This window comes from Aspergillus costaricaensis (assembly GCF_003184835.1).
Source record: "Aspergillus costaricaensis CBS 115574 unplaced genomic scaffold BO79scaffold_23, whole genome shotgun sequence".
NCBI lineage: Eukaryota > Fungi > Ascomycota > Eurotiomycetes > Eurotiales > Aspergillaceae > Aspergillus > Aspergillus costaricensis.
The window spans coordinates 556137-571278 of record NW_020291823.1 but is presented as its reverse complement, the minus strand read 5'-3'; the positions used below and the strand labels follow the sequence as shown (position 1 = coordinate 571278).

Sequence of the window (15142 nt, the reverse complement as noted above, 5' to 3'; positions counted from 1 at the left end):
ACCAGTTGTAAGGTAGTGCAACTGTGTAGAAGCGCCTTCGGCCTTTGCTGAAAGAGACACACCCAACATCTGTCACATTTTTGATTTGTTTTTTTATTTCTTATTTTTTACTCCTTCCCTTTTTTTTCTTCTTAATCTCTTACTATTTTCCAAATTTCTTATTTCTTTTAAACTCCTCCCCACCCACCCCCCTTTGGTGCTGGCCTCCTCTGGTTAGTCCAACAGATTCACTGTGGGCGAGAAGTCATCGTTACTTGCATCTTCGTCAAATATACTTGGTCTCCTTTGGCGGTTGTTCCTTCCCTTCACTGGAACAACTATTTTTGTCTCCGCACTACTTCCTCCACCCTCTTACCACTGGAACATCATCTTCTCTTCCCAAGGAGAAAAAAAAAAAAAAAAAAAACACACCACTAAAGCGTCTATTATTATCATCGCTGTTATTACACATTTACCATGGAGACTCTTCACGAGCGGCCACAGGCAAACTACATGCCGGCTTCTCGTCAAAGCCGCATGGCCATTGATTCTCTATTAAATCCATCATCAGAGAGAGAAAGTACGAGCTCTCGGATGCATTACAGCCACCCAGGACCACAACTGTCGCCTCTATATCCTCCCAGTCCCAACCAATACTTTTATTCCCCCTACTCAGATGGCCACCACCCCTACGCAGAGAGTTCTGCATCATCCCAGGACGCAGCATTTCTTCCTTATCGACCTCGATCGGCCGAGTCATCGCCTGGCGCATACTCGCGAGAGCGATATGACTCGGTTTCCAGCAGCTCCAGCAATGCTCCAGAGCGACGTCGACCTCCTCGACCGAAGTACGAGGAAGAGGAAATGTACTTCATCTGGTACCACCGCGTGGACCTCTGCCAAGAGTGGAAAGAAGTACGTGAAAGCTTCAACCAACAATTCCCTAGCCGGCAGCGCCGGGGCTTCCAGGGTATCCAATGCAAATTCTATCGCTTCATCAAAGAAAAGAAGTGCCCAACCTTGCGAGAGCAACGGCGTCTCCGTGACGGTGACTTTCTTCGTGAGGGAGCGGGTCTTGCCGCTGAATCGGGGGCCCCGCGATTCGGTGTGGTTGACTGGGTGGGGATATGGTATCCATGGATGCGTGAGTCGAAAGAGGAAGTTCTCAGAAGACGCATACCCAGGTGAAGGTGAAAATAAAAAAAGAAAAGAAGAGGAGAAAAAAGACCCTCCTTCACACACCTCCACTTCCTCACTCTTTCCTAATGACCATCCGACTCGACAATTTTGATGTCTTTGAAGATTGTTTTCATTTTTCTATTATTTTATCTGGAAATTCTCTGATACAACTCACGGCCGTCTGAAGATACCTCTCTGTTTAATTCCTCGATTTCCCCCTTCTTCTCCTATCCTATCCTCTTTCTATCCTCAATTCTCTTTATTTCTTTTGTCAAATTTCATTTCGCTCATTACGTCGGCACAATTCAGCATGTTATGTTACTATTACTACTACTACTACTTGGGAGGCTATCTGATCTTTGCTTGCATACATGCATCTTACACACATGGCTAAGGGTGGGTTGGTTCTCATCACTTTTTTGTTAACACCTTTGAAAGGGTTGGCTACGGAAATAACAACTACTGGGACTATGGACAATCATCAATATAACCGAATTATTCTTTCTATCAATCTGTGTTGTAAGGAACAAGCGTAGAGGAACGCATGAATGAATGCGCGAATAATTACACCATGGGATTTCCCAACCGCGAATCAGGCCATACTGTAAGGAAGCCTGCCCACTCTGTTGTCATAGACTCTTTTGGCACTTATGTCCGATGGCCGAGAGGTAGTGAGTGGTACGTATGGATACGGGGGTGAGTGTGTTAGATACGGTATTTTATGTATAGTGTGTATGATGGTTACAGATAGTGAAGTATGCTGCAACTAGAAGACTTAGTTGTAGTGTAAGTCAACTCCATACGCCATGTCCAAATGGAATGACAGTGGTTTAGACCATCTTCTATACTCAAGGGTAGAACCGTATGTCTACTTTTGTCTGAGAGAGGTTTATTGGGGATACGTGGGTGTAAATGCTTTGAAGTATTGACATAAATGCTGACTATCAGTGTAGCGAAATAAGTATAATGTTATACCTGAGTATACCTTGATGAATATATCAGTGAGATTGGGAGACGGAATAATACACAAGTTGTAGAGTGATGGAGTGTCTATCTGATTTATCTACTTATTTCCTCTGTACCTGGCTGGGCATTTGACAATCTGTCATACGTATAAGTGAAATGGTAGTAGTTGAGATTATCTTTAAAATAGCGCATTAAGCCATTGTGGTAGGAATACTTTACCCTCTACCTACGTATGCGAGTATAGACAAACAAGTACCATGTGGAATTAATATCCAAGAGTATTATAGTAATATATGCACTACAATGTTAGTATGACTAGCATCACTACAACCCCAAGCTACCCAATCTATAGTCAAAAATAACAGAGGAGCTTTGGTCTCCACCATAGCCACATAGTGGGGGTTTCACTATAGGACTATCCTCGCTTATATGGTTGATCTTATATGGGTTGACAGAACTGGGATGATAGCTAGATAGATAGCTAACGTTCACATGTTTATCTCATGACAGTATATAATATACTAAATGCCTAGCTAATAGGGTTCTATGTATACATATCCCACGTACTAACCAGCCAAGTTCAATTCTTCCTATCTGTTTTCGATATTATACACCGTAATACTAATACTCCAAGCATAGTATACATACACACACCCCAATCTAGACAATACGAGAGAGAAGAATCTAAAGAAAGATAGAAAAGAAAGAAATGGAACCAACCAATCGCCGATCCCCCTCACCTCACCAACCCAGAATTAATACTTACTTACAATCCGAGACATGACAGGTAGACAGACCCAAGTAGACGAAAAGAGAACGACGCGTGGGAAAAGAAAATTCTAGTCTAGTCTGCAGACGAAATTATGCTGATCGAAGGATTGTTCAGATCCCGAACGTACATGAAAGGTCAAACCCAAATGCAAAGCAGGAAAGAAAATAGGAATAGGAAATGGAAAAGAGAGGTGTAACCTGACCTGGTCTAACTTAACCTATCACTCACGCACATACATAAAACCTACAAATGGTTATTCATTTAGGCGGATGGGTGGGGTGGATGGAAGGATTTTTGTTGCAGATAATGAGGATTACTTACTGCATGATGTGGATGCACAGGCCATGGATGGAATTCTCGGCATGTAGAATAGTACACACAATACATCATACGTATATACATACATACTTACATACTTACTTACATGCTTACAGCTGTATAAAGGAGGGAAGGAAAAGAGGAATCGATCAGGTGGGTTGGACAAGATGGAGGTGTTGGGCGTGGATGAGTGGTTGGCTTGTTTTGGTTGTGCATGTATGTCTTACTAGGTTTTTCAACGTTTCTTTTTTTCTTATTTTTAGTCTTTTCGTGATATTATTAATTATTTTAATTTATTTTTCTTCTATTCTTCTTCGCTTCTAATTCCAATCCCGAAAGATGAGCATGACTAGTACTCCCGTATAATACGATTGTTCAGTGAAAAGTTAGAAGGTTCTATCTATCGTATTATCAGATGACAGGGCGAATGATATCGGCTTGAGGAGTGTTTGAAGGATTTGGACCCCGCATTACTTCGGTCCGTTAGAATCTTATTTTGGAGTCTGTGTGTTAAGGGTCGTGGGGGGTTTAGAAGTAGTAAAACTGAAGGAGGAGGGGTGGTGGTGGTGAGATCAGCTTAATCTGCTGCTCTCGTGGTTCTTACTTCGTTGGGAATGGGAGGGGGGGAAAAGGGAAACCGAGATGCTGAAGGATCGATCATTTTTCTCCCCGGAGGAAGGGAAGGAAAGGGAAAGGAGAGAAGGAAGGAAGAATACACCACTGCAATTCTGAAACGGTCCTTACTGGCCGGAGACATCGGTCGACTTGGCTTACGGCCTAGTCCTGTCGTCGCGGCCCAGCTCATCCTGCAGCAGCGATGCGGATGCAGATTATTTCTGCAGAGGCATGACGGCTGCTGATCTTGCGGTGAATCAGGGCCCTACGTCGATGACTTCATGGACGGCAAAAGAGGTCAGTCGGGTCGAGTCGATTCGAGCCCAGCCTCATCGAGGAGCTCGTCGTCCTCGTCGATTGCCAGCAATAAACATGGCTTTAAAAGTACCATACATACGATGAATTCCTCAACCCAAACAAGGCGTGAGTTCTGCAGACGCAGCCACCCGAGCTAGTGTCGCTGCCTCGTTGTTCGGTCAGCCATGCCCCCATTCCCTGCTCACTTGCTTCCTGATTGATGGCTTGTGCGTGTCGCCCTCTGTGTGCGTGTGTCACCGTAATCCCTCCGATCACCAGCTCTCGTCGTCTGAATCCACGTGCAACCGAAACCCGAATCCACTACGATGGCGCCCCTCACTGGCTGAGTCGTCAAAGTCGAACTCCTCGTCATCAGACCGAGCGTACGCCCGGTATTTGTTGTAGATAGCCGTTGGATCATCCTCTTCATCATCCCACGACAATTCCTCATCTGGATAGTCATTTGCGGGATTATTTTCAGCTGCCCGGGATCACCCGTGGTGTTAGCCTTGTCTGCAGAAGGTCCTGCCAAAATTGCGATCGACTGCTTACCGTTCGAATCTGCATCCTCGCTATCCCACCGTTCCTCGTCCTCATCGTCTTCGATAAAGTTCTCCCAGTACTCCTCATCCTCCTGCGTGATGACGATAACTCCAATGTCTTGGCGATTCGCATCAATGCCATGCTGCCGCAACCAAGCCTCTTGGTCCGCATCCAAACCAACTAATGGGTCCGTAAGTAGTCCAGTGTCTGGAAGTGGCTTCCGTATGTACGTGTCGTAGACGTACTCCCCGTCGCTCTCGTCCTCTTCAGGCCCCGCGGACAGAGTGTTCGCCGCCTCTTCAACTTTCTCGACTGGCCCTTGCATCACTTGTGCGTCCGAGGCTCCCGCACGATGCTTATTGGGCGTGCGCGGTTGGAATTTCAACGGAGGCTTGGGCATCACCGAATGAGGCCGAGACGGTCTCGAAAACTGCGACCCCGATCGCTGCGTGTAGTCTGTTTCGGTGGCCGTCACATCCATTTCTGAGTCCAGCTCCAGAGCCACTTTCTCCAGTTCCCTTGCCAATCGTTCCGACTCATTCTCCCAATTACTCTGATGGGCAGCCTCAGCTTCTCTGTCCAGCACCTGTGAGATATGCTGCTTCGCAGCCGAGATCGCGCTCTTACGCTCCTCTCTCCATTTCTTCTCCGCCTGGTTCACCACCGGCCGCTTCCTCGGCCGTTCGGGCTCGGAGGCCAGAGCGCTCGCAACCGTCATGCTTGCCTGTTCATCCACCTGAGCAGCAGCATCAGCAACCATCGACGCTTGTCTCGAATGCGGCGTGCGCCTCAGTTTCTCTACTAGCACCGCGACCGCGCCATCTTTGCGTTTCTGGACACCACCGCCTGTGCTACGGAGCGGGCTCATTGGCGTAGTGGATCTAGATATCTGGAATCGGCGTAGAGATTGCGTCCGTCCCGGCGAGGAAGCCAGGCTTCCTCTCTCACTGGATGCAGATGACGCTACCTTTCTAGCGGCATCGATTCCATTAGAAGCTGGAACAGCAGATGGGGTTCCCGGCTGGCTTTCTGTAGGCGTTGAAAGCAAGGCTTTTCTCAATTTCTCCTCATTTTCTTTCCGAGCGTTCGCCAGGCGACGTTCCTCGCGGAACTCTGCCCCAGGAGACGTGGCTCTTACCAAGGGGACAGTTGCTCCTGCACCAGCAACGCGGTTGGTCACGCCCCCAGTAGTTGGATAGACGGTGTTGCTCACCGACCGCGGAGTAAGCACTTTTCTCCGCGCTGCTGAGAAAGAAGAGGGGCTAGACGAGCTGTCTTCATGGCTATTGCCACTGATCTGAACTCTTTGGAAAACAAAGTCCGTGAATCGACGCTTAGTCTGATGCAGCTCTGACTGAATGTCTGGAAATTGCGTTAGCGTTGGCAACTTGGTAAAATGATCAAAGGCAGACGGGAACTGCTAGTGATATTCTGCAGTTGAGGGGCCTCGTCACTAAAAGAAGGGCCGCTCATGCAACGAATCAAGGGAGTCTTACATAACGTCTCGACCGGCTCCTCTTCTCTGCGACGCTTGATATTAATTTGTTCTGGAGGCAAAGACATTGTGCTTCAATAGAGGTGTGAAGCGGCCTTTACCGTGTCGTCAAAGAACGGTGGTGATGAAGGACCTCGAGGTGGTGGTGAAATGAAATGATGGTGATCGCAGCGGCTTCGTTTGGTTCCATGGTACATCTTCATCCGGCCTAGCGCGACCGAGCGGGTATATGCTCACGTGATCGCAGTGTTGACGCATTACCCAATGCGGTAGCTGCTATTCCGTACAATCTAGTACTACAGTTCTATTGAGAGTATTTTGATATTGTGACCACATGTCTGTCATTTCTTATGCACTGAGCACTCTTCTTCTCGTCTTTCTTATGTTCCTTGCTGGCGGATCCACTATTATCATCCTGGATCAATTACCTCCGCCGCTATATAAACCCTTGTCGTAATCAAAATGCAACAGGGGAGCTCTATGCTCGGGATTAGTTCCGTTGAATGGCATCACATATGCAAATAAGCAGCCTGAGACATCAACAGACCTCACAGAAACCGGTTTAGGATCTGGCTGCAATCTCACCCGCCTTCGTAGCCAACTGGAGATCAGAAACGGCAAAATGGCCAAAAAAAAGCAGAATCAAAGTATGGAAATGACAAGAAAGAAAGGCAAAAGAAGATGAAGAAGATCATGCCCAGCTAGCAATACATAGGATGGTATAGGAATAAAGGAATATTAAAATCGGTAAGAGGGGGTTGCCGGAGAAAGGAAATTTGCACAATTAAAAGAAAGAGAGAAAAACCAAAGTGAAGTGAAATGAAACCAATACAAAGAAAGAAATCGGAATGGAGACATCGAAGGAATTAGCCAAGTGGCAAAGCAATATAGATGGAACAGAATGCAGAAGAAGAATGGCTATGCTCATCAAGTGGAATAGCGGGCATCACCCTTGCAGCGGCAGGGTGCAATTATTTGGCTCCAATCTCCTCCTCAGCCCAGCCGGGCAGCGAACTCTCGTTCTGGATGGCCAATCCGAAGCCGGCATGGCTGAGACCGCCTAGAGCAGAGGTGAAGCTTGAAAAGCTGCTTTGCGGCTGATGAGCAATTCCGGAACGGGGAGGCTGGCTCGAAACAGACCCGAAAGGCTCCTGAGAAAACGATGGCAAACTCACAGCCCGGGAATGTTGCGCCCGTGGCACATTCAGGCTGCTGGTGCTAGCGGTAGCATGGTGGCCGGGGCCCGTAGAGCCGTTGGTTACATTCAAGAATCCGTTGGTCGACGGCTTGTGTTGGTGCAACGGGGCCTCGATGCTGCCGTTGGAAAGCTCACCAGTGCTCGCGCCATTGTAGAGCGACTGCTGTTGTGGCGGTTGAGGCTGGGACTGGAGACCAGCTAAGGTCATGGGGTCATTCAGCCGGTTTTCCTGCTCCTGAGCTTGCTGGGCGGACATTTGGTTGAGGTACATCGTCAAAGGATTGTTTGCACCGACATTCAGAATGCCAGACGGGGATGAGACGGTCTGCAGGGGATGTCTGTGGTGCTGACCATTCTGAGAACCCGTAGACCCTGGAGCAGGAGACAGCGCAGGATGAGTCGGGCTAGAGCCCGAGCCAGATTGGCTTAGGTTCTGCTGGAAGCCATTCAAGGCTGGAGAAGGTGACTGAGGTCCCTCAAACCCGGACCCATTACGACCCTGCGGACCTCCATTACCAGCTTGACGCGGGGGGTTTCCGCAGCGATCCTTCCCAAAGTTGATCTTGAATCGCTTGTATTCGTCGCGGTTCCGCATCCCTTCAATCGCCTTGATGGCATTGGCGATGTTGGTGAAATTGACAAATGCGCAGCTCTTTTCACGAAGCGTGTTGACGAGCTCGATCTCTCCATATTCGGAGAAATCTTGGCGAAGGCGCTCCTCCGACCAGGTCTCATCAAGATTACCGACATAGACATTACGAGAAGCACCGCCACTCACGGCCAGGGCGATAGCGGGCGGAAGAGGACCGGAATGCTTACCCCAGCCAATCTTCAGACGACGGTTATGAATCATGAGGCCCTGCAGGTTGCTCAGGGCGTAGAATGATGCAGCTGACGTAGGATCAATGAAAGTGACAAAGCAGATATGCTTATCGGGAATGTAGCGAATATGATGCAGCAAACCACCACGTACAACGTTGCAAATCTCCTCGATAGTCGTTTCGGGGTGAATGTTGCCCAAATAGATGGTCCGGTTGCCCAAGTTGTTGACTCCGCCGGCTGTGGTGGCCACAGCTGCGGCGGCCACAGATTGCTGAGCGAGTGCGTTGGTGATCAAATCACGGTCCGCCGAATTGAGGATGTGTGCATAACCAGGGGCAATACCCAGGAACTGAGCTGCATTTTGCTGCTGTGTTTTGGAGACATAAGCGCACCGATCTTTGCCGTAGAATACGCGCCTGGGGGCCTGCCACTTAGCCTCCTGAGGAAGTTGAGAAACAGCCTTCATCGCGTTGCTGATGGACAAGAAGTGGACGAATCCAATCGCCTTCTCCTTGACGATCTTGACGGTATCGATAGGCCCGAATTTTCCTAGCTCCTCCCGCAGTTCCTCTTCTGTCATGTCCTCCGACAGGTTGCCCAGGTATACGTTCCGCGATGCGCCGGACTGCTGCACAGCCAAAGCGACCGAAGTAGGCACCTGAGAGGGTTTGCCCCAACCCACCTTGATGTCATTCCCCTTGATGGCAAGCTTCTTCAAGATTGCATCCGAGTGAAAGTGGGTTGCGGAGTTGCTGTCCAGGAAGGAGATGAAAGCACAGTTCTTGTCAGGAAGCAAACGAACCGACTCGATTTGACCGCTTCGAACATGGTTCAAGATCTCTTCTGCGGAGGTTTCTGCCGGGATGTTGCCTAGGTATACGGTTCGGCTCGTACCCGAAAGCAAGCCAGGGGTCACCGAGGCAGCGGGACTTCCGTATCCTGCGTTGCCCAGCGGCCCCATCCCACCAACAGGAGACTGAGGAGCTCCCAGCATTTGAGAATTACCTATACCATCCGTCGACATCATACTAGAATATAGGCCAGCATTCTGCGAGGGCTGGGTTGGACTTCCGAGCTGATGGTGACTCTGATGATTCTGGGCATGTGATGAGGCATTCGTCTGAGGAAAGCCGCCGAAATTGGCGAATTGAGGCGAGGCGAATGCAGAAGGAGTACCCGGCTGAAAGGGGCTACCAAGCAGCAGCTGAGAAGGTAGCAGGGGAGTGAAGTTCATGTCAAACGCGGCGCCAGAGGCGGCCATGTTGTCCGAGACGGGAGCAGAGGTATTAATCGCAGGGATATTGGCTCGACGAGCGTTCCGGTCCGTTAGGCCCTGCAGGGGAATGTTGTTGGAGGCGTATGCTCCGTGAGAGAAGCCGGTGCTGTCCGCGTTGAGGTGGGAAAACTTGGAAGGGATCAGACGACTCGGAATGCTTGCATCGGAGGTTTGCATGGCGAGGGAAGGGAGCGAGTAGGACACAATTGTCCCCCTGATAAAGGAAAACGGAATAAGGTGAGTTCGTGGTCGATGGAAATTAACGATATCACTTAGTCAAGGGGGAGAGGACGTACTAGGCAATCAACACGGTAGGAATGGCCAGGAGAGAGGGAAAAAAGGCCGGGCCCGATGATCACCCCCGAAAAGAGAAGGGGGAAAATAAGGAAGAAAACAGAGACCTGGAGAGGCCAGAATGAGGGTAACCAAACTGAGAAAGAAGAGCAGAAAGGACGGCAAAGAGCACGGAGCAGAAAGACTGCCAATAAAGACGTGTCTAGAAGGGATCCCGCTGGTCAATTGGAATGTGCATGGGCAATGAGTGGTTGAGTTGGTGGAAACGGAGACAAACCTGCGCTGGTTTAGTTGCTTTAGGGGGGCTTTGCGGGTGAGGAGGCCGAGAGACTAAAGCAAGAGTGATGTTGTGCTCCGACTGAGATCCAACCGAGATTAGAATGAGAGGACAAAGATAAAAGATAAAAATAATGATAAAATAAAGGTGGCCCTGTCAAATGAGAGTACGGAGTACTGGAGAGGGAGAACGCCCCAGACCTGCCAGAGTGCCAGGTTGTAGCGGACCCAAACGTTGACAAAGAAGGTATCCAAAGGCCGCCGACAATCAAACTGAAAAGGGATAAGTGGTAATAACAGTAGACGAAGAGTAAAAGAAAAGCAAAGGGAAAGAGAGAAAGTAATTGCAAAGAACAATTAAACTAAAAGGTTACAGCCGCCAGTACAAGTTAAGCGGAAAAGAAGGGTGAGGAAAAAAGAGGGCCCCTGGTAGGGGAAAAAGGGGGGGCGCGTGTTTGAGGGACACAGGCGCGATAAATAGTGAGAAGAAAATAAAGATAATAATGAATGAATGATATCCGCGAGGACAGAACAAGAACAACACCCTCCGATTCTTCTCCTCTTGCGTTTCCCAGACTATCTTATAGAAATGCAAGTAAACAGTAATCAAACAAATGAAAGCTTATCAGAATATTATCATCAACAACTCAAGTAATTAAAATAAAATCACAATCGAACCAAGGGAACTGTTGTGGGAGAACCAACAATCCCAGATAGTAAAGAACGCGATGAACTAGCCAAAAAGAGACAGACTGGTACAGGGTCAGGTAAGCAAGGAATGGGCCGAGACAGAGCAGCAAGTATGTAATCGATGTATCAAAGGGGGAGGAAAAGCAGGTGGGTAAAAAAGGGGATTTGCGGCAGAAGGATTCCTCAACCAGTCAATGCTCCATGGTGAACTTGAACCATCGTTGTGACTGCGGGAAAAGTCCCAATGGATAATTATAGTAATAGCGTAATCAAATCTTGTGGAGTGAAAGGTTTTAGCAGATCCATACTTTTGAGGCAAAAGATGGGGAAATGGTCTCCATCCAACCATCTGTCATCCGTCGCATGAGCAGCACTAAGCAGCGGCTTTCCCACTCTGAAGCATGCTGCGCTTCCACGCTGATTGAAGCACTTTGATCTGCTATCAATCGATCTCAGAATGGGTGGTATCAAGTAGCCTGCCCAAAGCAACCGCTCCTGGTTCGTGTTCAGACGATGGCCGACTAACAAGTTTGGGAGACAGCGTAATTTCGGCCAAGGCAGATGCTGAGAAATCTATAATTCGTTCTATCGCCCTGCAGCAGCGGTATCAGCGCCTCCAGGAGTTATGCCATCCCCTGAGATGCATCAGTTGGGACTTTGCTTTTCCCACATTGCGATCGGTCATTCTGATCATAAATGATTGATCAATCAGCGGAAGTGCCAGAATTCGGGGCTAACAGGAGACTTTCAACCAGCCACAGCGTCTACGAACGATCTGTGTTGGTGGGGTGTCCTGGTCAGCGGCTCTTGGTCCTGGCGGAATATGTGTTGATCCGGTCCGGCTGCAGAACAATAGGGTCTTGGCGCCTTAGGCCTACCTTCCATGGCGGGCCTTTTTGCAAATGGCCAGTACCATACTTTGTACAGTTATAACCCTTTCACTAATCCGTACAGAGTTAATGCCCATAGTATTGCTGGTTGAGTAGACAAGAAACATCTTAGAAGATATGACATAGCAATTGAGATATTTAAAACGGTAACCCTTCCTGTCTCTATCGGCGTGGGGGGCCTATCTTAGATATCGTTCGATGTGTCCTCTTCTTAGGACTACTTCATCCCAAGCATTATGAACCTCTCGAATTTGCTCATGATTAATGGATTCGGTGCATATTGGCTACTACATCGTCCGGACGTAAGATTATCCCGGGTCTCCAAGTGGTTAGATAAGGTAGTATCCGTGCTGGGCGGCAGTGTGTATGCCTTATTGATGCCTGAATAATACGTGGGGATATCGGGATCCAAAAATTTACCCCTCCACTGTTCACTTCCACACTGTGCGAGTTGAACATCTTGGCCTCCATTCCCGCGGGACTTGCTGCATAGTCGCCTTCCTGGTCAGAGTGCTGGTCTACATGTAAGTGCTTTCTGTCATTTGTCTCATCACTCAATGCCTATGAGCGCCCGATAAGAAGACTCTCGTGGTGACTCACATGCGTCTCCGCAACACATTTTGACTGACATCTCCGCCAGAGCCCAGCTCACACCCCCCAATCCACTCGCGCTGACCAGATACCTACACCTGAGGCACCAAAATGGCTTCTATCTACATTGACGAAGATGTCGGCAGGGACGACTCGACCGCCAACGGAACCGAATCTGCCCCCTACAAGACTCTCCTTCATGCTTTCTTGCAGCACGCTCCTACCGATGGCAACCAGTACTTGACCCGCAAGTCCCAGACTGAGCCCACGGAGGCAGGTGCCGACCCCGCGTCTAAATTGGAGTGGAAGCCGGCCACGAAGTCGGCGGTTAAGAAGGCCACCAACCTGTATGAGCAACGGAAGAGAAAGGCTGCGAAGGAACAAGAATTGGCTATCCGTGAGAAGCAGGAGGCTGAGAAGCGACAGGCTATCCTTGAGGAGGCAAAGAAGGTCGTTCTTACGGAGGACACATCACTTCCCAAGCCCACCAAGATCCGTCTTGATGTGACTGATCCGGCCGTTGTCAAGCTGGGATCCCCCGAGTCTGAGACTCCTGGAACTCGTGTTCGTGTGGTTGGAAGAGTTCACCGTCTGCGTGCTCAGAAGGACGTTATCTTCCTCACTCTGACCGATGGCTATGGCTACCTGCAGTGCGTCCTGACGGGCAACCTGTGTAAGACTTACGATGCCATGACTCTTACCCTTGAGACCTCGATTGCTATCCATGGTGAGATGCGTGCCGTCCCCCCTAAGCAACATGCTCCCAACAACCGTGAGCTGCACGCCGATTTCTACACTATCATTGGCCGCGCTGCTGGTGACAAGGAGGCCATCACCACTAGAGTTGCACCTGATGCTGATCCCCAAACCCTCTATGACAACCGTCACCTCGTCCTCCGTGGTGAGACCGCCTCGTCAGTCATGAAGGTTCGCGCGGCTACCCTCCGGGCTTTCCGTCAGACGTTCGAAGAGAACCGCATGCTGGAAGTCACCCCTCCTGCCATGGTTCAGACTCAGGTGGAGGGTGGAAGCACCTTGTTCGGTTTCGACTACTATGGCGAGAATGCTTATTTGACCCAGTCCTCCCAGCTTTACCTGGAGACTTGCCTCCCCTCCCTTGGTGACGTCTTCTGTGTGTGCCCTTCTTTCCGCGCTGAGAAGTCGCTTACCCGTCGCCATCTGTCCGAGTACACCCACATCGAGGCAGAGCTTGACTTCATCACTTTCAACGACCTCCTCGATCACCTTGAGCACGTCATCTGCCGTGTTATTGATCTGACTCTGGCTGAGCCGGCCACGAAGGCTCTCATCGAGAAACTCAACCCCGACTTCAAGCCCCCAAGCCGCCCCTTCAAGCGGATGAAGTACTCCGATGCCATTGAATGGCTGCGGGAACACGACATCCCCAACGAGGAGGGCAAGCCTCACGAGTTCGGCGATGACATTGCCGAGGCTGCTGAGAGAAAGATGACCGATATCATCAACCAGCCCATCTTCCTTACCCACTTCCCCGCTGAGATCAAGGCCTTCTACATGAAGAAGGACGTTGAAGACCGCCGTGTCACTGAGAGTGTGGACGTTCTCATGCCTGGTGTTGGTGAGATCGTCGGTGGTAGTATGAGAATGGACGACTGGGATGAGCTCATGGCCGCCTACAAGCACGAAGGCATGGATCCTTCCCCGTACTACTGGTACACTGACCAGCGCAAGTAAGTCAAGCCTTCACGAGCCTCTCCCCATCATGTAATCTCTTTAAGAGACGTATAACTAATATGCATCTACAATATAGGTACGGTACCTCCCCTCACGGTGGTTACGGTCTTGGTCTCGAACGTTTCCTGGCTTGGTTGTGTGCTCGTTACACCGTTCGCGACTGCTCCTTGTATCCTCGCTTCACGGGCCGTTGCACTCCTTAAGCGCTTTGATGTCATAGACAGGATATATAGATACATGATACACCGATGCTCTCAGATGTGATATCGGTAGTCATGGTAATACTCTCGGATATCGACCATGAAAGCAAATCGTCATGTTTCATTCAAATCTGGTAGCGTTGCAGGACCTATCTTAAAGTATCATTAAGAATGCTTTTGAAATTATATTAATTCTCTAGTGTAACCATCACGACACGGTCGCTTTGGCACTATCTTGTCGTAAATGAAGAAATAGAAATCGTTGACGTCGACCTACATACAAGCTATCGAGTTTGGAGGTGAGACCAGTTGTGGGTCGTGATGAAAGTAAAGGATTACTAAAACTGCGTCTTTGCACTATAGTCCGTCATAATATTGATCCGTAGACAAACGCAGTAAGTAGCTAGGGAGTCAGCACATCCCTGGGAAGAAGTCGATGCCATAAGTGGGGAAAGACTAAGTAATGGGACACTGCAAAAAAAGACCCGTATTGAGAAGGCACCACCATAGTCTGCAGCCAAGGATGTTGTTGGTTGGACGCTCAAGGGGGTTTAGCTCCGTTTGACATCACGAGCAGCGACTACTACTACTGCCTCTCTACATATGCCTCGATCACTTTCTCAACTCATTAGTCCTTGTTGACAAAATTCGAATTGGGTGATCGAGTGCGACAATGAATATGTATAACTGGTTTAGGTAAAGTGATGACTTTCATTAATGCCGTTTCGGTTATTAGATGGTTTCTCATGCAGCTTCCCTGCGGGAAGCATCCAAGCCGATTATGCTTGCTGAACGCTCTATGTCACCATAGTGGGCATTCAGAGTCGCAACGAGCACATCGCTATGCTAAGCCAGAAGTGTAGAGGGCAGATATGGATAATGGTGCGTCCAAGGCTGGCCTCCATTGAAAAGGCAAGCTATGTCCATAGGGACGGTTACCATGGCCCCTCTAGGTATACAGTATGCTAACTGAGATAGACTGGTGCAACGAGAGCCTGATTGCAACACAGTACCTGGTGCTAGACATC

The 15142-nt window shown here is 49.2% G+C and overlaps 4 protein-coding genes across 4 annotated transcripts; 2 read left to right on the top strand and 2 right to left on the bottom strand.

Annotated features, from left to right (window-relative positions):
• Positions 1-263: 263 nt before the first annotated feature.
• BO79DRAFT_34251 (uncharacterized protein) lies at positions 264-1348 on the top strand. Its single transcript, XM_025689102.1, has one exon. The coding sequence runs from the start codon at positions 457-459 to the stop codon at positions 1165-1167; it is 711 nt and encodes a 236-aa protein (XP_025537864.1). The 5' UTR covers positions 264-456; the 3' UTR covers positions 1168-1348.
• Positions 1349-4017: 2669 nt separating this feature from the next.
• BO79DRAFT_210072 (Iwr1 domain-containing protein) lies at positions 4018-6285 on the bottom strand. Its single transcript, XM_025682722.1, has 3 exons — positions 6166-6285; positions 4679-6031; positions 4018-4607 (listed from the first exon to the last, which is right to left on the bottom strand). The coding sequence occupies exons 1-3, from the start codon at positions 6230-6232 to the stop codon at positions 4399-4401; spliced, it is 1629 nt and encodes a 542-aa protein (XP_025537863.1). The 5' UTR covers positions 6233-6285; the 3' UTR covers positions 4018-4398.
• Positions 6286-7135: 850 nt separating this feature from the next.
• On the bottom strand, positions 7136-9637 carry BO79DRAFT_152433 (putative differentiation regulator (Nrd1); the record flags this gene model as incomplete). The annotated part of the gene is made up of 1 exon (XM_025678690.1): positions 7136-9637. One exon carries the CDS (start codon positions 9635-9637, stop codon positions 7136-7138), a length of 2502 nt encoding a protein of 833 aa, XP_025537862.1.
• A 2423-nt stretch (positions 9638-12060) lies between these two features.
• BO79DRAFT_288838 (asparagine--tRNA ligase DED81) lies at positions 12061-14250 on the top strand. Its single transcript, XM_025688729.1, has 3 exons — positions 12061-12134; positions 12251-13910; positions 13991-14250. Exons 2-3 carry the CDS (start codon positions 12313-12315, stop codon positions 14115-14117), a joined length of 1725 nt encoding a protein of 574 aa, XP_025537861.1. The 5' UTR covers positions 12061-12134; positions 12251-12312; the 3' UTR covers positions 14118-14250.
• The last annotated feature ends 892 nt before the right edge of the window (positions 14251-15142 follow it).

Coding starts and splice junctions, on each gene's coding strand:
- BO79DRAFT_34251 (XM_025689102.1), top strand. CDS start 457: ATGGAGACTCTTCACGAGCGGCCACAGGCAAACTACATGCCGGCTTCT.
- BO79DRAFT_210072 (XM_025682722.1), bottom strand. CDS start 6,232: ATGTCTTTGCCTCCAGAACAAATTAATATCAAGCGTCGCAGAGAAGAG. Junction 6,032..6,165: donor GGAGCCGGTCGAGACGTTAT/GTAAGACTCCCT, acceptor CGCAATTTCCAG/ACATTCAGTCAGAGCTGCAT. Junction 4,608..4,678: donor CGAGGATGCAGATTCGAACG/GTAAGCAGTCGA, acceptor GATCCCGGGCAG/CTGAAAATAATCCCGCAAAT.
- BO79DRAFT_288838 (XM_025688729.1), top strand. CDS start 12,313: ATGGCTTCTATCTACATTGACGAAGATGTCGGCAGGGACGACTCGACC. Junction 13,911..13,990: donor TGGTACACTGACCAGCGCAA/GTAAGTCAAGCC, acceptor TCTACAATATAG/GTACGGTACCTCCCCTCACG.